The following is a 23880-nucleotide window of genomic DNA, read 5'->3' as shown; positions in this document are numbered from 1 at the left end:
ACGTTCAATCGTTACTTAAAAAGTAGATCTTGTAGCGGACAAAAAGCCGCTCGCTTATATATAGCCGTCAGTATAACGGCAACATTCCGAGCACTGTAGCGATGTTTATTTCAAGTGCAAGCGGGAAGGCGAGATGCAGCAAAGCTTCAACAAGAATAATTTATTGAACCCACAGAAATGTCGTTACCATAAAACATCACCAGATCAAAATCAAAGATTACCAAAACAAAATTGGAAGCCATCTTCAACTGAACGCAAAACAGAACTGTGGATAACAATGCCAGTGCTACACCATAGCTGCACCGGCTTAAGAGAACCCAAGGTAGCCGCAATGTTGATTACAAGCGCATTGCTTAGCCTCAGAACATTTCAGGCACAACAACGGTTGAATGGTAGGATGAGGTACACAACAGAGTGGCAACGTAAACAGGACGTAAGACTACGTGTAGATTCCGATGCTCCAGCAGAAAATGTCTGATTGCTCGGTTGCATTCCGAGCTTCACAACAACAGTACACATAGAAAGAGACGTGAAAAAACACAAAGTTAACCTAAGGAGCTACGATCTCAAGGAAGCAGACTTTGCAGAAAAACATCAAATCTCATTTTTGTCCTTAACGCCCTGTTTCGGACAAGCATTGTTACGTAATGATAAATCCTTGTGTGCAAGAGTTAACTTTTAAATATATATAATATTGGCTACACAAGATTTTCACAGAATATGAAAAATCTTCTTGACAGGCAGGTCGTGTAGTGCGCGTTTAAACACGGCTTAACAACACCTATTGTTGCTTGCTAGGAATGCGCGAATCGAGTATTGAACTTAGTTGAACCTGAAGTGTTTGAAAAACACGTCTTTCAACACAACAGAATCTCAACGTAAGGTTTTGCTAGCCCACAAGAATCAGAATGACCCACCAAAAAAATAACACCAGGCGCTACTCACAGTAACACCCCAACAAACAAAAATTATCAAATGCTACAAACCTAACATTTGTAGGATTAGAGGTGGGAAGATGTCGAATTCTACTTAGTTCAGCGAATGCAAGAGTCAATATGTGTGTTTGCCCTCTGTGCGTTTGCAGCTGACAATCAATTTGTCTTATTTCCGTCGATTCAACATTTAAGTGTGGAGTAAAGCCGATATGGAAAAGGATGTAAGCAAGCAAACAATGAAATTATATGGTTGAACTCACAAGCAGAATTGAAGCCATTGAAGCAGAAGTTCCACTGCGGCAATGGCCAAGACCTCGGATGAACCCACAGAGATATTTCAAGAGCAGCTTGAGTGAAAGGTTACTGCCAGGTCAACGGGAACTCAGCACCACTTTCAAAGCTTCAAAGCTATTAACAGCGCTTCATCGTCTGGTGATCTTTGCAATTTGTCAATGGAATTCCAAATCAAAGCACTTCATCAACCATGAAATAACGACTTCTGGAAACGAGTCGTTATTTGCCACAGTTCTATTTAAGCATAATCGGATTAAACTAAGAAAATATCAAGTTCAACTATTAAAAACACGTTTTGGCCGTCTGTTTTTCGTCACAGACGTTCAACCAACGTAAAGGCTGTAGCGTGAAGTTAGCAAGAAACAAACGCCTGAAGCCATTATTCATTGATCTAACTCATCAAATGTATCAGTTTTGTAACGTTGCTGAAACATAATATGAAAAAAAATTGATGTACAATAAACAAAACAAATAAAAGTAATTTGCGTTCTTCTGGTGACTATTTACTAGGTTACCTCCTGATGTTAAAGATGATAACTAGCTTTTGTATTTCCGACGTTTCGTGACGGTGGCCCAATAGATAGATAAATTTACGCTGTTGGAAAGCAGCCTACTGGTTTTAGGCATTCACTGCATTCAGTTTAACCTCTAGGTATCTTGTTGCGTGTTTTAATTCTGATTCTTGCTGCTTACTTTATTCATTTTATCAGTACGTTTTTGTGTTGTGCCATCGTTGCTGAACAGGTTGTGTTAACCTGTTTTAGCCACCTTGATAAAGTCAGTCGTGCTGACTGACGAAACGTCGGAAATACAAAAGCTAGTTATCATCTTTAACATCAGGAGGTAACCTAGTAAATAGTCACCAGAAGAACGCAAATTACTTTTATTATAAAATGCCTGGTGAACAGTCTCTCTCTGTTTTTACTAAACAAAACAAATTTGTTAAGTAGACCGCTTGCATCCACTAATGAAAGCTTTACCAAGTGATGAGGAAAACTCAATGCAGTGGTGGCCGTGTGCTTATGGGCAGCAATTCGTTGGAATCGTTGGTGAGGGCAACTTTGATTAGTGGTGGCCCGTTCTTATCAGCAAATTACAGCAGTTGAGGAAAGTGAAAAACAAGCAATAAAATATTTGCACTGAGGCGCAAAAATGAGCAACAATGCTTTGAAATTAAAAGTTCTTGCATCATTGTACCAGTATAGAGAATGCATCACACCTTATCACCCAATTACTGGCCTCACTGTCAATCGGTGCTGACCCAAACACCATCCAAAAGGAGGTAAACTAAAAGAGGGGCATAAACAGTGCAAGAAAGTGACGTAAACCTAAGGTCCGACTCTGCCTATATTTTGCGCTGAATGAAAAACTGACATTAAGAATGTCACGTGATTCCCAGCCACACCCCTCGCACAGCAACGGGTGTGTTGTTGTGCGAAGGGTGTGGTTGGGAATCACGTGGGTGTTAAAGATTCGTCTTTTTGGTCAGAGGAATAATTTCAGAAGCAAAGTATCATATTTTCTTTAATAGACATTAAACAAGCAGAACAAAGTACAAAGAACAGAGTAACGTTACTTTACGTTACTTTGTTTTGCTTGTCTATGGTTTAAAAATGCTAACCCTCTACCAAAGCTTTTCTTTAATAGTGCGCGTGAGTTACAACTACAATACACAATGTGGCAATGCGCCAATTAAAGGTGGTAAAAACCTTGGAGGGTTGAAAACTTGCTTAAGCAGATGCTCCACGGTGCATGTCTACTGTTAACCCGTCCACTAATGATGCTTTGGCTCCGATTAAACAATGGGACAAATGTAAAATAAATCACATCGAGGCGTATTTCGTGGATAGGCAGAGCCAGAATATATGTAGCCACCTAAACACGTGTATATTTGTATTGAAAATAGCAGTACCTTGTATTGAAATTTTAATTAAAAACCACGCAAACCCAGACATCAAAATCCGTTATGTTTACATTGATTCAACGTCTGCAGACGTTGAATCAACGTAAAAATAACGGATTTTGCTGTCTGGAAAGAAGTCAGCGACATTTACGCCGTCACCACACGTTTGCAAGCGCGGCAAACAACCAATGGATTCTGACGTCATGAATTGAACAAAGGAAATAAACAACCAAGCATTCCTGACGTAACCTGTCTGTGTTGTGACGTCATGACTCTGAAGCCCAGGGGACTATTTTTAAACCTCCGAGCAAACATCAAAAACTCTTCACAAACGCAAGTACAAACATCAGTTAAACCGTGTTCTTTCATTTACGTTTGGTAGACTGAAGATGCTGACAATAGCGCTCCAAACATAGCAGGTAGTCTTTTCTGCATCGTAGTTGCATATTAATCGTAAGTATGAGTGCTAGAAACGAGTATGATTTTACATCGTGGCTATTGTTGCAGCATACAGAACAACGTAATTACACATGGAACAGACAGCTGGAAGCAGCGAAAGACTTTAGTCATCAAGTCAGTCTGCTACCACTTTACATAAATATTTTTACTACTCTTCATAAATAATTATCGTCAATCGAATCATATTAAGAGCTTTTCACCAATAACTTTGATAGTTATTTACTATCACGTCTACAAACAACGGAACAGCATTTTTTCCAGCGATTGAAAGATAACATTTTCCCGGCTTTAAGTAATTTTTAACACTCCAGAGTTGTGCCTGGTGCTTGAAGTCTTGTCATTAAGCAATAAGCATCCTGCCAATCGAGTGCTTCCAGTAAATATTGAACCAGTACCCTTATGAACGACGCTATACCGTGGCTATGCGATGTCGCCTACCACGACTTCTATTTGCAGAGAACAACAATCGATGTGTGGTCTCTAAGAGGCTAAGTTCACGTAAACGAAGTTTGTACCTTCTGCAAACACAAGTGATGCTCTACAGACGATTCCATTCCTCGTAGCTGTTGGTTACGGAATATCATAAATATTCCAAGATGAAAGCCATGTAGAATGAAATGCGGTCCAACCTCACCAGTGGAAGAGACGATTAAATCGCTAACAAGCAATATTTTGACTAGTGTAAACGATCCTTCTGCAAGCATCAGACAATTGGACATTCAAGAAAGCCAATCAAACTATTTTTAATTCTAATATTCAACGTTTAAAAACACGAATTACATCTTACGCACACGCATCGCCCTGCTGACGCAGACAGTCATATCCGAGAGAAAACGGTTCTAGAAACTTGAATTGCCGCAGCCAATTCCATGACAAGAATGCAGACTGAGTGGATGGTTAGGTGGCAAGAATTTCGTTTTCAAGTTGTGTGAAGTACTGCGTGATAATCGTTATATCTTTCTATTGTTTACAGGGTTTTATCTGTTGACTTGTTTTAGCCAAGAACGTTGACAAGGGGGGGCATGAGGGACTTTTCAATCGGGGCACAAGATGATATTAGGAATAGTCACCTCTCCAAGTGGCCCAGAAATTTGAAGAAACCATCGGGTATTCTTTAGATATTGTGCATTTTTCTTAGAAGTGCCTTGAATTGAGGCCGCAAGATCTGAATGGCACCGGGCCCAAATTACGTATTGGCGTTCTTAGTCATCGCACTGGCTCCTTTCCGCGTTCACAAAGAATACAATGAACAACAAAGAGGTGTGGTTCATGATCTCGATAACAAAACCAATTTTGATTCCATGACGTGTGAGGTGATCACGTGACCTCTTCTTACGCTAGCTGATAAGTTAATAGCAGCAGGACTCTTTTAAAGCATGTTTTTGTGACGTTGTTTCAACATCTGCAAAAGAACTAATTTGCAAGCAATAACCTTTTGCGGTTAAACTATAATGATTCGCCAATAGCGCCGATTCAAGGGTGGATTAAGACAGCCCATTGACACCAGGGACAAGGACTAAGTCTCTAGTGGATTGACGACATAAAACCATTGTTGGCCAATCAGTGAAACGCCTGCAAGTATCCAAATCCGAAATGATCTCAGACTGTAGTAGCCCAACAACCACTCAACCTACTCGACAGAATACTTGTTGGGCTGTTTTTAAACGGCTTCAAGTGGGCCGTGATGAAATAGACGCCACTGAGTAGGGTTATATGAAGGACTGCACAATAAGGCGATGTGAAATTTGAATGGACAAAATCGAATTATCACACAGGGTGACTACTGTTGTGTAGAGTATTTTTTTGAAGTTTTATGCAATAAAATCCAGTATCCGTAAACATGTAAGCGTTTTAAGGTTAGTATTTTCTAATTCTTGCAAGGTGATTCCACAAAAAATGCTATCACAACGCATCAATCCACGTGATCCAGATAGCGCGCTCTGAATGGCTAGTTAAGGAAAACGCGTTGTGTGCCGCACACACGCGCGCGCGCGAGCGATTGCTGTCTGTTGCTGAGAGATTTATAGCTTGAGATGCTGAATTGCTGATAATTATTATTGAAGATAAGGCTGCAAAATTCAGATAAGCAGTTGTGTTCAGCCGAAATGTTTGCTATGATTTTATGCTTGGTTGTTAAATAATCGTTCAGGCTTCGGTTCAAAGTTAGTTTAGGCTAGGTTTTCCAAATTGTGTAAAGTAGGCCTAAGAGGCAGTGTCTGTAATTATCAGGTCTTCTGGAATAAGAACTGCTTATTCAGGTGAAGTTGCTGTTTGTGGTTCTGCATTTTTTATATGTAGCTTTGAGAATGACACTAATAAAGTTCATAGTATTACGGAAGGCTCAGACAACTAAGTTTTCAGCACTTAAATTCTTAGTTCTGTGTACGGTAAGTGGGCTATGTTTATTTTTTAAAAAATACATTAATCTCTTCACATATTATCTTTAGTTCATAAAGCTGACCTTGTTGTGGGTAGCATTGTTAACTGTTAAATCATGCCTAAAAGTTCTAAAAAGAGAGTAAGAAGCATGGAAAGCTCTTCTGTCATTGGACCCTCCAAGGAGCTTCCCACTGCTGATTTACCAACACTACGATATGTTCTTGCATTCTGCACTTTGTTAAAGGTGATACTCAAGTACTTTATTACGGCAACTTTTTCTCTGACTGGTTTTAATTAAGCTTGGTAGTGACATAAAACATAGACCAACTCGTATATCTTCGTATGGATGAAGGGTACCGGTAGTTGTTGAAAATACTAACATATATATAGCTTGCATGAATGAACAGTACACGTAGGCTACAATAACCAACTAGCAGACACTTTTCAAAACCTTAATGTGTTGAAATAATTAATTGCACGTTTGCAGAGACAGAGCACTCATAAAAAATTAATTTTTCAGGAAGCTGGAAAAAAAGCTAACTATTCTCTTTTCAAATGAAGATCGCATTCCTAAAACAATTGAGGTTTCTCCTCTCCCAACGTTATCTTGGAGTAGAAGCACCGTTATACCAAATTGGGCCTCTTGACAAAAGAACAACGAAAACGCTTCAAAAGAGAGTTAACAAAAGGTAAGTTCTCACATACGGTATCTTTTCAAACTTTTTTGTCTAGTAATTTTCTATGAAATGTAAGGCTTTTATAAGTATATTCTTTGATAACAGGGTCAATGGGTCATGCATAGACATGTCCCATGTTGTGTACTGGGGTTGGTCAGTTGTTGTCATTGACATGGCTCTTCTAACAACATTTGTTGAATGGAGCCATATGAGAAGGAGAATGGGTTACTGCCAATTCTACAACCCCACTTCACTATTGCAGATGTAGTGCAACCAACTCTAGATAGTAGGTGGTTTAAGGATTTTTCGCTTTCCTAAAGCATTTCCTCGTGGGGAAAGTGATTCAGATGTTCTGATTTCTATGTCTGTAAAGGCAGGCAGCTTGTGCTTTCACTATAAGCTAGTCGTGCTATGACGAGAAGATTTTTCTTGACTATCACTGATTTTTACTGTCATTTGTCCGAAAGAGTATTATTTGTTATGCTTGGCATATATTGTTTTTCGTTGTGATAGTCAGAAATAAAAACAAACTGAACTGATTTACATGGATTATTTTGTGTTCTTTACATTTATCATTCACACAAAAAACTTATTTTTTCAACAACAGCGAGGAGATGATTTCGCTGCAGCAAAAAAGTCACAAGTGATAGAGGAAGAGAACTGAAAAAAAACAGCAGTTTTCTGCAGCAATTGATGAAGAAATTGACTCTTCTTGCGAACCAGCTGCACCTTGTACATCTGAATGTGACAATGCCCCGGTATCCAGTGATGATCCTGCTCTGCGATCTTTTTCTGTGAACATGTTAGAAAATATTCGCAAAGGCAGTAACTCTTGTGATGTTTCTGTCCTCACTTTTACCCAACCGAAATTAAATTTGGATGCCAACTCACACGGTTCTCTTTGATTGGGACCATGCCACGCTTACTGAGTCTATCCTTACTTCACACTTGACCATAGATGAACTAAAGGGTTTGATAAACACAAAGTTTGAATGCCCTCATTTTCCTGCCCATACTCAGGCTGTGCAGCGTATCATTTGGGAAGTCACTAACGACTGTGGAAGTGTTGCTGGCCATCAACGACGGTATAGTTTCATTCGGGCGAGAATTGCTTCGCGTAGGGCCTTGCCGAAAGCAGACACGAAATCTGACTTTCTTTCATTGGCTGCAGTACAATGTTTTGATATTCACCATTGTTTCTTGTTCATTGTCTTTATTTTTCATTCGTTTGTGCACGTTTTACAAGCACATATAAAGTTGGTTGGTTGATGTGTAAGCTACCATTGGAGAGTTGCAGTTACTATATCTGTCAAAAAACAAATGTAAATCGGCGAAAACAATCGAATATTAATGCAGTGCGTTGTGTGATTATGTAATACATATTACTACAACAAAACCAAAGTGTCATCTTATGCACAGTGCATTCCTACTCTTGCCATAGAAGTGAAAAAGGCTTTAATATCATCAGTTTTTGCTGACCAAGCAAAAATAGGGTTGCCAGGTGATTGTTTAATATCTTACCGTACACCGCCAGCCTTTACCTAAAAGGGCAACTAGCAGTCGCATCATATGTAATTGTTGTTCTGGTTGTTAAAGTTGGAAATTTTTACAATTTAAAAAAGATAAACAAAGTTTTTTCTTCAAAAAATTTGTACCTGGCAACTCTGTGCTGGCAACAAATGCCAAAGACAAAATCGACTACATGTTTAAGGTTACTGAATATTTTTGCGTGAAATTTTACAGAAATACTCTACATAGCAATAGTCACCCTGTGTGATAATTCGATTTTTGATTTTTTTAAATTTTTTGATTTTCACATCGCCTTACTGCACAACCTCAGACCAACCAAACCAAGTATGAAACGGTAGATTTTAAACATCTCAGGAGTTGTACATCTGTGGACATATCCTTTTGAACAAGATCGCATTGTCGTGGCAACAATGCACCCGCCTAATAAACTACCAACTTGATAAACAGTAAAACTATTCAGACAGAAAATCGATTTGCTGTCTAGATAAAAACATGAAGACAAAAGAGCGGATGCGCTGTAAGCAAGGTCAAAGAAATCTTTCCCAGCGTGCATTGTCTGGTCACAATAGTTCACTTCCCGACAACCGCCGTCTGATGATGACGAAGGCTTGGGTTAAGACTTAGGTTTTTGAATCTACATTCTCAGACTGACATAGCCTTGATAGGTGATTCCTGGTAGTTTCGCATACTTGCAGAGGTTTTTGACACAGGGCCGGTTACCGAGATTGACAGAGTAAAGTTTTCCGATTGTGGAAATGTTGTTGCCGGGAATTATTCCATTCACTAGGTGCCGTTGAATGGAGAGCAGTCTTGAAATGCGTTGCTCAAGCACACATCCCGAGAGCCGAACTTGCGTCGCGTGATCTTGAGCCGGTCGCTTCAGTACACTTCATGCCACTTCAGTGCACGCAACATGCACATTGCACACGGAAGGCACTTTAACATGCAGATATCCAATCCATGGACTTCTGTCCAATCCAACCACGAACCAATCAGATGCTACGTTATCTGTCCAATTGTGACCATTCCAGCACTCAGCCAGAGAATTAATTATTACTTTGAACTTTGTTTGGTGATTACAGAAGAAAAAACAGCTATAGCAGAGGTGGGAATCAAACCCACGTCATTGTAATGACTACCACCGCCCTAACCCAATGCGCCAAGTCAACCGATGTCAAAGCGATGATTTAATTTAGCTAGAATTTACGTTTTTCCTTTATTCTTCTCAAACGCAACCTTGATAACGTCATGAACAGCGTAGCTTCTGATTGGTTCGTCGTTTATTAGAAATCTGCTTGTTAAAGTGCCTACCCATGCACACGCTTGTTGGAACACTCTTTGCTGCTCCTTGTGCCTATGACAACTCAAAATTATGACGACAGCCTGGCACAATATTATGACGACGACAGCCATCTACTGTATGATCTATGCTACGTTGCTTTGTTTGAAACGGTTGTTTTGCTTCCACAAATGGAAACGGACCAGTCCACTGAAAGCAATGTTCCAAGCCATATTTGGGAAGTTATTAGTTCAACAGCTCATTTTTTCAATTTTTTTCGTTTACAAACGCCCCGATACATCGGATGTAACTTTTACTGTCACTTTTCACATGTCGCTTTTACTGTACCAACGAAAATTGACTTCTAAATTGTAGCTTCAACTCTTCAAATCAACTTTCTTATCCGATTTAGGTTAGAAATTAAATTTACAAACTTTTCACTGAAAAAATTGGTGTGGATAAAATTTTATCAGAATGTTAATATTTGATACTGATACTGAAGGAGTGAACGGCCGCCTTTATGGTGGCGAAATCTTCATTCATAAACTATATAAGTTTCTGAACTTGGCTGATTTAATTAACTCGTTATGTTTAATTGTTTGGTCGCATTCTAAATGAAAAATCTTTGTGTAAGTTTTCATCCTCAAAAACATCGAGGAACCAGAACAGAGGTCAAGATACAACAGCGTCTGTGTCATCTTCAGATTGGCCTGAAGCGCAACGTCGGCGACTTTTCAATCCATAAAGATAGATCAAAACTTTTCCAAGACTTGTTGATTATGACTCACAATCGTCAAGATGCAGCAAAAAGCTTCTTCAGTTCAAGGAACAGTGAATCACGACTCGTTGTTTGAAAGAAAGGGATTGTTGGGGACAAAATTGAAAACCAGGCACAACAATCAATCAATATTTTAGAGAAAGCAGAAAGAATAGCCAAAGGTTAAATAAACATCTGTCTAAAAATCGGCGCTCATGACTTACTTGTGTTGTTTTATGTCCTGACACTAGAGGAGTGTTTTCTGCTTAGAAGAAAAGCAAATCAAAAAAAAAACATACCCAAAAGCTTACAACTCGGTATTATCATAACAAAAGTGCTTTAAGAAACAGGGCTTCTACTTCTAGCGGCTCATGCAAACTAGACAATACAGAAAACAAAGTAAAACATCGCCCTCTGCTGGAAAAACGATGTTCTCATCCCTGTACCTTGGCTAAATATGATGAACTGGCGAAGTGATGCATCGTGACATCAGTGCATTCCTTTCGATGTGCCTTCAAATAAAATGCCATGTACGATCGACAAGGCACACCATCGGTCAGGCACTTGTGTGGCACGACACCACGGGCCACTCCGTATTTCTAATCTACGAGGCTCAGTACCCAAACAGCAAATCAACCATTTTTTACATTGATCCAATGTCTGCGGACGTTGAATCAACGTAAAAAAACGGTTGATTTACTGTCTGGGTAAATACATTTTATTGCTCACACATCGCCTGTTTACAACAATAACTTCCAACCCTTGCCTAGGAAACACTCTTTGTATGGAAGATATCTTGCGGCACATCAATATAAGGTGGATAATAATATGATAAATTACGTCACGAATGTGAACTTCAAGCTTACGATTTGTAAGTATTGTACATGTACTTATGTTCAATTGTTGCGCTTCAACCACCGAACTTGCAGACTTCTATTATTCGGTAACAAATCCTCGCCACAATAACAATGAACTATGTGTCAAGAAAGATTCGACACTTCAACTGCTGAAGATCTTCCACGAAACAACGATTAATTTGCTGATCTTATCTACAAGTCTCAAAAACGAAGACGTGCAAACTCAAGGTACGTTTCAAAACAGCCATTAGCTGCTATTTGGCATAATAATGATGCTTTCCAATAAAATCATCTTATTTAACACTTACTTGTTCACACACCACCTCGCGGCAGCCATCAGATGAAAGTTCTGTCCACTCGGTGTCGCTCGATAATTCTGCAGATGGCTTTGCATGACCACGCTTCTTGGCTCTTTTGTACCATTTGCAGAAGATCACCACGATCCCGAAGCTACACGCAATGCAAGCCAAGATTATCGACAGATTGGCAGCATCTAGGCCCGTAGAAGTTGGACCTTCCGTCTTGTCCCTGCCAGGATCGCCATTCTTAGACCTGACCACAGTTCTGTTGTACAGTTCAGGTGGAGATGTTATCTGCAGATCTGTTGACAACAGAACACCTGTAATCAATAATGACGCTACGTCACAGTGGCAGCCATTATGACGCGTTATACGGGAGATCACGTGAGCTGAAATATCCTAAAACGAGCAGGGTTTTGGTAATGAAGAATAAAGCAATTTAATTTTCAAACGTGTACTCAGCAATTAGTTTCTACATCTTAAGCTTTGGGGTTTATATTCAAGAATATTTTTGAATTCAAAGTGTTAACGAATTCTTCCCAATATATTTTATGAAACTACCATCCCACCCAAGGCTATAAAGCATGCTACTTCTCATATCTTGCTCATCCTAGGGGAGCCAAGTCAAATCTTGGGGGGTGGTCATGAACTGAACGTCCCTGACAAATGTGTTACAAACAATCACTTGACAAGGCATGGAATATTTAAAGTATTTCGCCGTAAGCAAACACCAAATAAAAACGCAATGCGACGTTGGACCAATGTAAGTTGAATACGTCGCAGACAACCTTGGCTCTTCATGTAAAAAGTGACGCTGTGTATGCTGCTCTTCATGAAATTACAAATTGAAAAGTGACTAAGATATCCACTACATGCCACCGTTGATCGACCACACAAATATTATTGTTTGTTTATTTGACCTGGGTCACGTGATAACTCAATCGAGCGTGACTGCCATTCGCACCGGCGCCGAGTCCCGGGCGGGCGGGCGGGCCGCGCCCGCCGGACATTTCAAGAATTTAAAAAAAAAATTTAATGCAATTTTAAGTCCCAAAATATCTGTAACCATCTGCCACCTTCTGATACTAGCCTACTTACCTTATTCACAGAGTTTTGTCGCCATATGATAGGCCCTACTAGACCTACTAATTAAGCGATTAATTTTCGTCAATTATTGCCATTGTTACATTCATGCAACGTTAAACAACGTTGATTCGCCGTTAAACGAGCAAAAGTGTCCGGCCGCGCCGTTTGTCTCCGCTCTGCCACTCGTACGCCCAGTGCTATAAATCAAGTAAATTGCGCAAACCTGCGAGGAACTTCATTTGCGGCAAAAGTCTGACCGCAATTTTCACTGCTTTTACATCGTTTTAACATCGCAAGATGTTAAATCGTTGTAAAAACTGTAGCATTGTTCTTCAAAGGAGTAGTTTTCTCTCAAACGACGTTATCAATTAACTCTGCTGCCAAAATGCTCCATTTTGTGTTCTCAATCATCACAGTTGCGTCTGTTACGTCACTGATATTAAAGTGTGCACACCTGTTGGTTTGGCCGGATGAAACCGTTGATTGTCATAAGTCGCAATTCTGCTCCTTTGTTATATAACTGTTCTAATTGTAGATTCAATGTAAGCTCGGTTCAATAGCGCAGTTTATCGCTAGATGACTTCTCGGGAGCTGAATTGCCGTAAAATCGCTTCTGCGTTGCATTACAGTATTTCTTGTGTCTTATCTGTGCGCCCGCTAGGAGCGACTTATCGCATGAACCCACCGATGTATTGTGTGTGTGTTATCATGTTGTATCAACAATAGTAATGTAATTATGGAACTAGTACAGTATTGCAGTTTTCGTTCTGCAACCCGCACGTACCAATTACAAAAAAACATGCGGAACTGAATTACCAGGACCAGACGTTGTTGCGTACCAATTATATTTATTACTTGTTTCCAAATCGTGTTAAGAGGAGACATAGACTTAAATGTAAAACTAGGCTAGCCCAACAACCCAGCAAAATCGCCCTTTTGAAAAACGCACAAAATAACCTTTATGACGTGTCAGTATGTGTTCGCCCGCCCAGCTATTTTGAAAACTCGGCGCCTATGGCCATTCGACATGATCAACAAAATAAAAATTAAAGTGCTTCAGCTTGAAAATGTCCCATTAAATCAATGGGAAAGGGACTAGGTTTACTGGCTGGAGTTTTCCATAACCAGGTAGGTCAATAGTGACGTCACAGCCATGAAAACGATGATTATGCGGCTGATCCAATACAGATCCGATACAGACATAGCGATAAAGCTAATTCCCTTTACCTGCCATTTCGTGCGAGGACGAAAAACGAAACTGAAGAGTTAAGTTCCTCTGCTTTTTCAAAGCTTCCTTAACCCTGCCGTCCCACTGTATTTCCACTATCGACTTGCGGACTTTCGTTTGCAACGACAGTGAAGTGTTTCCAAGCCTGAAACATAATTTTTATAAAGTTTATTTCAATTTACACCGTATGAATCATATTTCCCAGAATAATATCATGATATTATCATGATTTTATTTCTTGTGCACTTTATCATGCATTTCATCAAAATATGCCGACATTATGCAAATAAGCACACTTACAAAATGTATCACAGTTCAACTCTCAACCATGACCCCTAAACTGTGAGCCACCATTGACCAGGCGTGCCGATTTCGTAATAACCCATCAAAAGAGGAACAGGGTGAAGATGAGGAAAACTGTCAGCAAGTCTTGGATTTTTTTTTGTACATTAACCGAAAAGTTCTGTGTTTTCGGACAGCTATCTTTCTGCTGGTATGTCGCGACCTTCTTCCTTAACGATTACCCCAGTACCCGGCTCAAATACCCAGCTATCATAATCCGTGCTTTTTACTTTGCAAATTGGGTTTTGACACTCGCACTGTTACAGTACACGATCTATATCATTTCTTTAAAACACGCTGCTTGAGTCACAACTTGCAGCAATCAGAATTGATTTCTACTTTCTATGCCAATAAAATCTATCTGTTGGCGGTGTTCAGTTCTCTAGATGGAATTCATTTTAGACACTATTGTCGTAGCCAAACTTGGTGGTTGAAGAATGCGAGCTAGCAACTAATCGACAGACCGCCAGGTGATAAAAATCAACCTTCATGTCCAGCTTCAGATCCGCCAAAATGCGTATTGCCAAAGACACAGTCACATGATCTTAATGTTGTTTTTGAGTATTTCAGTTTCAATTCGACCGCTGACTTCGTAGTGCCCAGTTGTTTTTCACACATGTGGCCACAAAACTCAATCCGTTGTCTTTGATGGTTTCGTGAGACAACTAACATCGCATTTGAAGAATGAAGACAGGAAAATAATACAGAAACTTAAGACTTCAGGGTGACGTAATCGTTTAAGAAGGAACTGTTGTTTTTCAAAGAACATCAGTGAAAAGGTGGAGATCGGATCACAAAGGTGATGCCACAAGAGAAACGTAGGTCATTAACCATGCTTTAAACTCATTGAAAACAAGAATCTACTGTCACAGCCGAGTGAGTATGCACCAACAATCTCGCATGGTACTAAACAACAAGCAAGGGTACAAACAGCTATAATCTAATCAGAAAACCGCGTTTACAAAATTTGAAATAGCTGAAAACCACTCATTAGCGAGCTAAGGGAACAGGGTTCTTATTTATTTCAAGGTACCAATTCCTTGCTTTAGCACCTCATCTTGTAGAATCCCAGAAAAAAAATCATTTTTGTTGATTCTTCGTCTGAATCATTGCAAAAAAGGAGTGATTTGCTGACCAGGACAAGATAGAGCTGCGCGAGTGAGGACAAGTTTGTGAAATAGGTTGAATTTCGCCCCCAGCTGCTAGACTTGTAAAATAAGTTCAGTAGTAGGACTTGTTGAATAAGTTTAGTCAAACTTGTGCATAACAATCACCGCGTGTGAGAGGACCCGCTGTGATACGCTGTACATAAACCAAAAACAAAACCTTTTCAAACACAAAAAAATCACGTTTTGGCACTCACCCGTCCATCACCAACAACGTTGAAAGAAAAACATGAAGTAAAAAATGTCCAACCTTCTTCATTGGCCTCAAACTCAGATTAGAAACAATCACCTTGGGACAGGGTTCTTAGGTTACATGTTTAAATGGGGAAATGTACTAAAGCGGAACAGATAGGCTGTATGATAAGTAACCATAGTCTAAGGATAGATATGATGAATTTGTCTTCAAAGAGTCACCAATGAATAAATGAGATTAAAATGAAGAGACATTGAGAATACGAACAGACCAACCGAATTGCAAGATTGCTTTAAAACTTACCTTTCAATTCCTGGTACTTCTATATTTTCGCTACGATTCGTGTCACTGAGCGGATTATATATCAGTCTGTTTTCACTGTTACTGCAAATGTTGAAGACCTCAAGCCACGTATCTCTTGGCAACGATCTGGTGTACCGACGTTTCTTTTGTCCGGTTCGAGCAGGTTTAAACCGGCTTTGCTTCAGCAACCTGAAACACTTCTTTTTTTGAATGCTTGGCATTGAATGTCTGTTTTTAGACTTCCTTCGTCTGTGTTTCGGCCTCCGCCGTCCCAGATTCAATTCTTGAGAAATTAGTCTCTGGCAAAAATAAGACCACTTGGTGGCGTTTTTCTTTTTCATCGGATTTCGTTGCTTCTTAGGCTTTCTTTTCTTATTTAAAAATTCGCGTCGATGATGAGTCTCAGGACGCAAATCGCTTAAGCGTCCAGAGCCTCTCTTCCATAGACGCCTGCTATGATGTGGCGGACTAAAACCACTGCGATTGTTAAAGTCGCTTGGAGCGCTTTCTTGCCATAAACCGATTCGAGGCAAATGGCAGTCGTCACCGCCATTCCTTTCCTTCACCTCTCCGGAGCGAATTTGATTCGTCCAGTTAGCTTGTAGCTTTAAGATTGTGGTGGAGTTTATGGGGGAAAGAACACAAATGCGAAATATTTCAACGTTATCGGGAGTACGTCGAACGCGGTGAAACGATGCAAATGTCTTAGACATTTCGTCCCTTGACTGCTCTGTGGCTGCCGGGTAGGATTCGTTTATCAAGTAGAGAAGATCGTCCTTCCTCATGGAGGATGGAATGAAGTAGACCTTGGAGGATTTCAAATCCAGCATCCATGTCGTATCCTCTTCCACATAAAGATGACATACTGCAAACACAAAGACATAAACTGTAGTTTGTTGGCAACATATTCTAACAAACTGAATACTGAAAAGTTTGGGTGTTCATCAGGACAATTATCGTTTCTAGCACTAGTTGCAACGTTCATCTGATGAAATTGAAAGTAAAAGCAACAACAAACAGGATGGTTTATTGCTTCACTGACGTTTCGCGCACCATGACAATGCGCATCCTCAGAGCGAATAACATACAAAATAAAATTTCACAAGGTTATATAGTGCAGTTAGCTCAAATCCGTGCTTGGAGGAACACCGTTAGTTTTTAGTTTCCAACAAAACAAAAAGTCACCACCTAAGACAGATTTTCTTCTTGCAAACCCAGCAAAAAAAGGTTGCGGAGAATCACTTATGAACTAAATTTAATTAAAAAGGATCCCAACGCCTTCGAACATTTTGAAAACTCATACAAATATATTTTTGTTACGTTTTAGCTCAATTGCAAACTATATCTCAATTTGAGGCGAGTAATGGAAACCACATCTGTTTTGAGGCGAGTAATGGAAACCACATCTGTTTTGCTCTTTTCAGCATTTACCAGAGATGTACGTATACGCCGCAAATTCTACGCCGCATACTTTTTGTTTACGCTAACGCTTACGGCCACATTTTTTTGGATAGTTTGCGCTTGAGGCTACGCCGTAAAGTTTTCGCGGTTTTTTAGCGCATAGCGTCACCGCATACTTTTTAATGTATTTTTTTCGCTACAACACGCCAATACCTTCCAGCGCTGCAGTTGAAAGAATGTTTTCAATGGGCAAAGACATATTGGAACCAAAACATAGCAAAATGTCAGATGAACACTTTCAGATGCTTGTGTTTCTTCTTGGAAATTCAAAATAAAACTTGTTTATTTCGAGTGGTTTATATCGTGTGAATGTTTGGCACCTAGCAAACACAACGAGTTTACGCTAGTGTATGCGCTGACGCTGACAACTTTTTTACAAGTTGCGTTGACGCATACGGCGTATGATTTTTCGAACGTTTGCGTTTACGCTGACGGCGTCAATATTTTTTGTATGCGCGTACATCACTGGCATTTACTGTATAGGCTATTACATATTAAATTAAAGTGAAATAGTTTGAAAAACATTTTAAAAACAACAAATTGTTGTGTGAAATCTTAAAGGATAAGAACCCAGACAGCAAATCAACCGTTTTTTACATTGCTGCTATCTGGGAATCCTGTGAAGATGGCAGCATCTTGTTCTATTAATTACAAAGCTGACATCACAATTAACGAATCTTGGAGTCTAAATCAACATTCAACAGCAAACTCACAAATGTGTGACAAACAATTGCCACTCCTCCCAAATCAACCAATCACAGACGCGGTCGTGACAATAGCGATTATGAAGTCAAAGAGTAGCCTGGTGAAATGACGTCTGGAAATCAAAGTCAAGGGCACACACACACGGTTGGGATTTCGAGAAACTAGGGTTGCCAGATTGGGCGCTTTTACGCCCAATTCGCGTTGGGCGCGCTTTTTTGGTTGGCGCCCAATTGGGCTACTTTTTTTAAAAATATAATATAACTTTTTATGTAAAAATTGTATCATGTTTAAGATGTTTACCTAATTCGTATTTATTTCATTGGAGAGCAGCGTTTTTGGAGGCCTCGGTCAGGCAGGATTACCAATTTGGCACGTATAAAGATGCCAATTTTCAAAAATGTGCATATTTAGGCTTAATATCTGGCAACCCTGGCAACTTAAGTGATCCAGGTTTTCATGAAAATGCAGTGGACAATGGACATCAGTTCAGTTTGTTTTTATTTCTGACGATCACAACGAAAAACAATATATTTCAAACATAGCAAGGGTCTAGAAAAAGGTAGAAGCGACAAAACACGGACGCTATGTGCATGACGCCAAAGCAGAACAATCAGTTATGGCATGGTCGCAACACCTTAATAAAGTTTTTACAAATGTAGAAAGATGAGAAAAGAAAGGCTAGTGAATTTTTTTTTAACAATTTATATGAGTAAAAAAAAGATAGTTTTTACATTGATCGACCAAGGTGGGTTATCAAAACTGTTGATGGTCTTGAAGGGAACACTCTTGATGCGTTAGCTCATCACGAAACGCAATTAAACCATTTTTTGTGTTGCTTGGTGTGGAACCGGTACTTGTTTGTAGTTTCTCGACCTTTGCTATGTTGACATGTATTTTTTGATATAATGGTCAGAAATAAAAACAACTGAACTGAACTTCGGAACTAGTTATTTTAACAAACAGTTGAGTGAATGCATGGTTGCCAATCTGCCTGAAAGATGTGAAGAACTGGAAAAACACTTATAATTTGGGACTGATGATCAAGCGTTCTTGAATAATTTGGTATAATAGCCTATCTCTTTGCTTGGGCTCCAATTTGGGCTCCATTTTAGAACCCCCCAAAAAATTGGGCTACTTTTGGGCTACTTTTTGCATAAGCTTGGGCTCTTTTTTATATTAACCTCTGGCAACCCTACGAGAAACAAAAACCAGCCTTTTTTAAAAACCATGCGACGACAGCCGGCACGTTTTTAGCACAGACCTAACGTTTTTAGCACAGCACAGAGCAACGAGTATCTGTAAGCTGAATCAACAATGACTCGAGGTTCTGAGGTTTCTACTAAATTCATTCATACCTAGCAGAAAAACATTGCAGTACTAGTAGCCTATTTCAGGAATGGCCAAGCACTTTCCTAAAACCAGTGAATGATTCCTTTAATGAAGCACAAAATTATCAAAACATTTACACGGCCAGGATTTATAAAAGACACAAAGCACAGCCATAAATCATCAGGTTTGACAGACAGTCTACGTTTTGTGATCTCGCCGTATGCTCAAACTTCAGCATTTTTATTCATTGATCTGGTTACTAAGACATCAAGATATATCTTCCCAAGGCAATAAATATACCATCAACTAGATTAAAAACTTTAAGCTCTTTTCGGCAGCAAATTTCATCACTTTGTATAAACCTTACCTATCATTGCTGTATGTTGAATTAATGTTTTTCCTTGGCTCTATTTAAGTTTAGCAATAAAAACCAGAATAGCTGTTGCTAGACACAAACCAAACTGGCTGGCTTTTCAGTTTATAAAACTAACAATGTAAATAAATAACTAATCTAACATAAAGATTTCCTGAACCTTGAAGAAATTGAAGCAGTCACATCAGCCACAAAATAAAGTTGCAGTAACTAAATATTTCAATTGAATGAGGCTGTTCATCAGACATTTAATGAAATAACATGATATGCGGTCTTCGGGTGCAAACAAAGCTAAACTATCACAAGATGTATAAGGTGATAATCTGCTTTTATTCCGACGTTTTGTCAATCAGACACGACTGACTTCTTTAGGGGGCTAGGTCAGGTACCTGTTTAGGATGACAAAACACATGCTAGACAGGTAGTCACTACCTCACCTGCCTTGTTTTATGAAACACAACGCTCTCTCAATTAAGGGATTGATGTACTCCATCTCGATTCTCAATTCAGAGTTGATGCTAATATATCAAGTCAAAGCCATGATTACCTGAAGCAACCCAAGTTAAGGAAGTAAGGCCAACCAATAGCGTTGGCAGGGAGGTCCAGGGAGCAGTGGCGTAGCTAGGGAATGTGCCGCCCGGGGCGGATTCAGATTTTGCCGCCCCTTCAAGAAAAAGCATGTAAAAATGAAATGCGTTTTTTATCAGATTACAATCAAAATCAAAAATCGTAGTCTGAAAGTGCCGCCCCCAGACGTACCGCCCAGGGCGGTCCGCCCGCCTCCCCTAGCTACGCCACTGCCAGGGAGTACTTTTGAAGCCTGGTCCAGGATGATTTTATCGGCCGTAACCTCTTCAAGGGGCCGGGAAGTTGAAGAAGCCACCGCGTATTTTTTGGATATACAGTTGTGCGCTTTTCTCAAAACTGTCATAATTTGAGTTCGAAGGACCTCATTGGTGCTGCGCCCAAATTACCCCCTCAACGCCCTGAAGCCAACCTCGCTCTTCGGCCACCCCTATGTCTGAATGCATCACCTGAGTAACTGCAGCTCCGATTAAAAAATTTCGTTGCACCCACTGATACGCCATAGCACCAGAGCTTGTCTTTTCAAACGGAAGTGTCAATTTCAACTGCAGTGATGTGACATGATGGTATCAATGGAATTTTCATAATTATACGAATGACGTCGAAGAAACAATACATCATCACAATGTCAGTTTACTGACTAACAACGTTGCCCAGACAGCAAAATCCGTCATTTTTACCTTGATTTTTACATTCACATTTTTTCATTTTAAAATACCGGAGTTTGCTGCCTGGGTAGGTAGACTAGTGAGTAGTGAGGGAACAAGCTATCCAAGATTTCAATTGAGAAATCTCTGGACCAACGAGGTGGAGCTTTCGAAGAACAGATCAAAAATTTCAATACGGCAACCGGTGTGATGTTTTTGAATAATTTATAATTTGTCCAACAACCAAGTTGTAATATTTGAATCGTGTCTTTAAACTTGTAATTTTTGTGACAACTTGCCGTTTAAGCTTGTACCTTGTGTTTCGCATTTGCCTTACACGTTTTCGTTGACCTCTTGATTGGCCGCTGTTAAATTCGCTTTCCTGACAGCGTTGGGGCATTCCAACTCGAGTTCCAATAATAAGTTCAATTGTTTCAGTGCCGCAGCTATGTCGGCGTTTATGTTGCTAGCTTATGCTGAAGTCTGAGCACATGTTGAGATTTAAATAAAGATATCTGTTTGCGTATAACATTCCGTCAGAGTTAGACGTTTAAGGAGTTCGTGAAACAGTACACAAGTAACTCGGTCAAAGATCAGATCAAAGGTGTGAAGTGAATATCTGCTCTGATAACAGTGCAATAAAATCTTTAAGAACAGTTTGAAAAAAACATGTAAGATAACAACCATCTCGGCATATTGTAACAGAGTGCAGGCACTCGGTGAAAGGCCATGTTGGGAGTGAAATCGTTATTTGCATCACAAATGCCGCATTCGACTGTGTAAACTGCGACTTGAAAATACATAAAAACGATCAACTTTTAAATCGCTGCAAATTGGAGCAAAACATCTGCTGAGGTTAAACACGGACAAAGAGAAAGCGAGAGCAATTTACAAAGAGACGTTTTTATAACCAACAGGTTCAGTTCCTTTACTGAAGTTCCTTTACTGAAGGTGATAATCTGCTTTTATTCCGACGTTTCGTCGATTAGACATGACTGACTTCTTCAGGGGGTAGGTCAGGTGGTGACTACCTGTTTAGCATGACAAAACACATGCTAGACAGGTAGTCACTACCATTATTATAGTCTAGTATATAGTCGTGTTCAATACGGTATTACTATATGGGGTACTGCAGGTAAAACACTAATCAAGGAAGTTGACGTAAGACACAATAATATTATTCGCGCAATCACTAGAAGTACAAAATTCAGTCACGTCACTAGCTTATACAAATCTTTGAATATTTTACAACGTGAAGATATTTACAAACTCAAAATTGCAAAATTTATGCATAAAGTTTCCAATAATAATCTACCGCCTGTATTGCAAGATCGTTTTATAAAACTTGATAATATTCACTCGCACAACACTCGACAACTAAATAAAATGAAGTATTTTCTTCCACAAATAAACAAATCCGTGGCACACAATCTTCTGACACATCGGGGTACTAAATTGTGGAGTGAATTGGATGAATGTATTAAAAGCAAACACCTTGCTTTGTTTAAAAAACTTTATAAAATTACCTTGTTAAGTTCTTATTAAATCGTTAAAATCGTTCAGTTAAATTATTTTATTTCATGTAACCTCGTATTTGTGTTCTTAAACGATATGATTCATTATATGCTCATGTTTTCCCAGCTGGTCTTGATTCAATATTCTACAAAACCTTATATATTCAATTCGATTTCGAAGCTACTGTTCCATCCATCATTATGTTTTATTGATACAGTTATAATGTCTGATGCTGCAATGTAAGATGACTGATGACAGGCAGCACCTTGACTGGTTAACCGCAAGGTTGTTCGGTGCTGCCAGACCTTTCTATTGCCATATTTTGATTTGTATGTAATTGTGTTTCTTTATATCGAGTCGTATTAGAAAGGCAAATAAAAAACAATATCTCTCTCTCTCACCTGCTTTGTTTTATGAAACACAACGCTCTCTCAATTAAGGGATAAGCAAGCTTTTAAGGTAGCATCAATCACCTACTCCATCTCGATTCTCAATTCAGAGTTGATGCTAATATATCACGTCAAAGCCATGATTAGTTGATTACCTGAAGCAACCTAAGTTAAGGAAGTAAGGCCAACCAATAGCGTTGGCAGGGAGGTCCAGGGAGCAGTGGCGTAGCTAGGGAATGTGCCGCCCGGGGCGGATTCAGATGTTGCCGCCCCTTCAAGAAAAAGCATGTAAAAATGAAATGCGTTTTTTTATCAGATTACAATTAAAATCAAAAATCGTAGTCTGAATATGCCGCCCCCAGACGTACCGCCCGGGGCGGTCCGCCCGCCCCCCTAGCTACGCTACTGCCAGGGAGTACTTTTGAAGCCTGGTCCAGGATGATTTTATGAGAAGTAACCTCTTCAAGGGGCCGGGAAGTTAAATGAGCCACCGCGTATTTTTTAGATATACAGTTGTGCGCTTTTCTTAAAACTGTCATAATTTGAGTTCGAAGGACCTCATTGGTGCTGCGCCCAAATTACCCCCACAACGCCCTGAAGCCAACCTCCCTCTTCGACCACCCCTATGTCTGAATGCATCACCTGAGTAACTGCAGCTCAGGTTAAAAATTTCGTTGCACCCACTGATACGCCATAGCACCAGAGCTTGTCATTTCAAACGGAAGTGTCAATTTCAATTGCATTGCTGTGACATGATGGTATCAATGGAATTTCCATATGGATGACGTCGAAGAAACAATACATCATCACAATGTCAGTTTACTGACTAACAATGTTACCCAGACAACAAAATCCGTCATTTTTACCTTGATTTTGCTTTCACATTTTTTCATTTTAAAATGCCAGAGTTTGCCGTCTGGGTAGGTAGACTATTGAGGGAACAACAAGCTATCCAAGCCTTCAAGTGAAAAATCTCTGGACCAATGGGATGAAGCTTCCGAGGAACAGATCAAAACTTTCAATATGGCAACCAGTGTGATGTTTTGAATATTTCATAATTTGTCCAACAACGAAGTTTGTGGCTTAAAATAACAATGGCTTTAATAGTATTGGAAATGTGGCTTTAAAATTTTAATTTTTGTGACAACTTGTCCTTTACGTTTGTGTTCCGCATTTGCCTTACGCGTTT

General features: G+C 39.6%; 1 protein-coding gene across 1 annotated transcript in view; it reads right to left on the bottom strand.

The window, feature by feature from the left end:
- LOC145770378 (uncharacterized) overlaps nucleotides 1-23880 on the bottom strand; it is a 61327-nt gene that overhangs the window by 26749 nt on the left and 10698 nt on the right. Inside the window, exons 3-5 of the mRNA XM_082582010.1 lie at nucleotides 15688-16552; nucleotides 13683-13828; nucleotides 11379-11671 (exon numbers count right to left, since the gene is read on the bottom strand). Coding sequence (XP_082438136.1) covers nucleotides 11379-11671; nucleotides 13683-13828; nucleotides 15688-16552 — 1304 coding nt within the window. The remainder of the gene's footprint in view (nucleotides 1-11378; nucleotides 11672-13682; nucleotides 13829-15687; nucleotides 16553-23880) is intronic.

Source organism: Aplidium turbinatum, chromosome 5 (genome assembly GCF_918807975.1).
Source record: "Aplidium turbinatum chromosome 5, kaAplTurb1.1, whole genome shotgun sequence".
NCBI lineage: Eukaryota > Metazoa > Chordata > Ascidiacea > Aplousobranchia > Polyclinidae > Aplidium > Aplidium turbinatum.
Note: the sequence above shows the minus strand (reverse complement) of the source record. Positions and strands in the feature narration are given on the sequence as shown.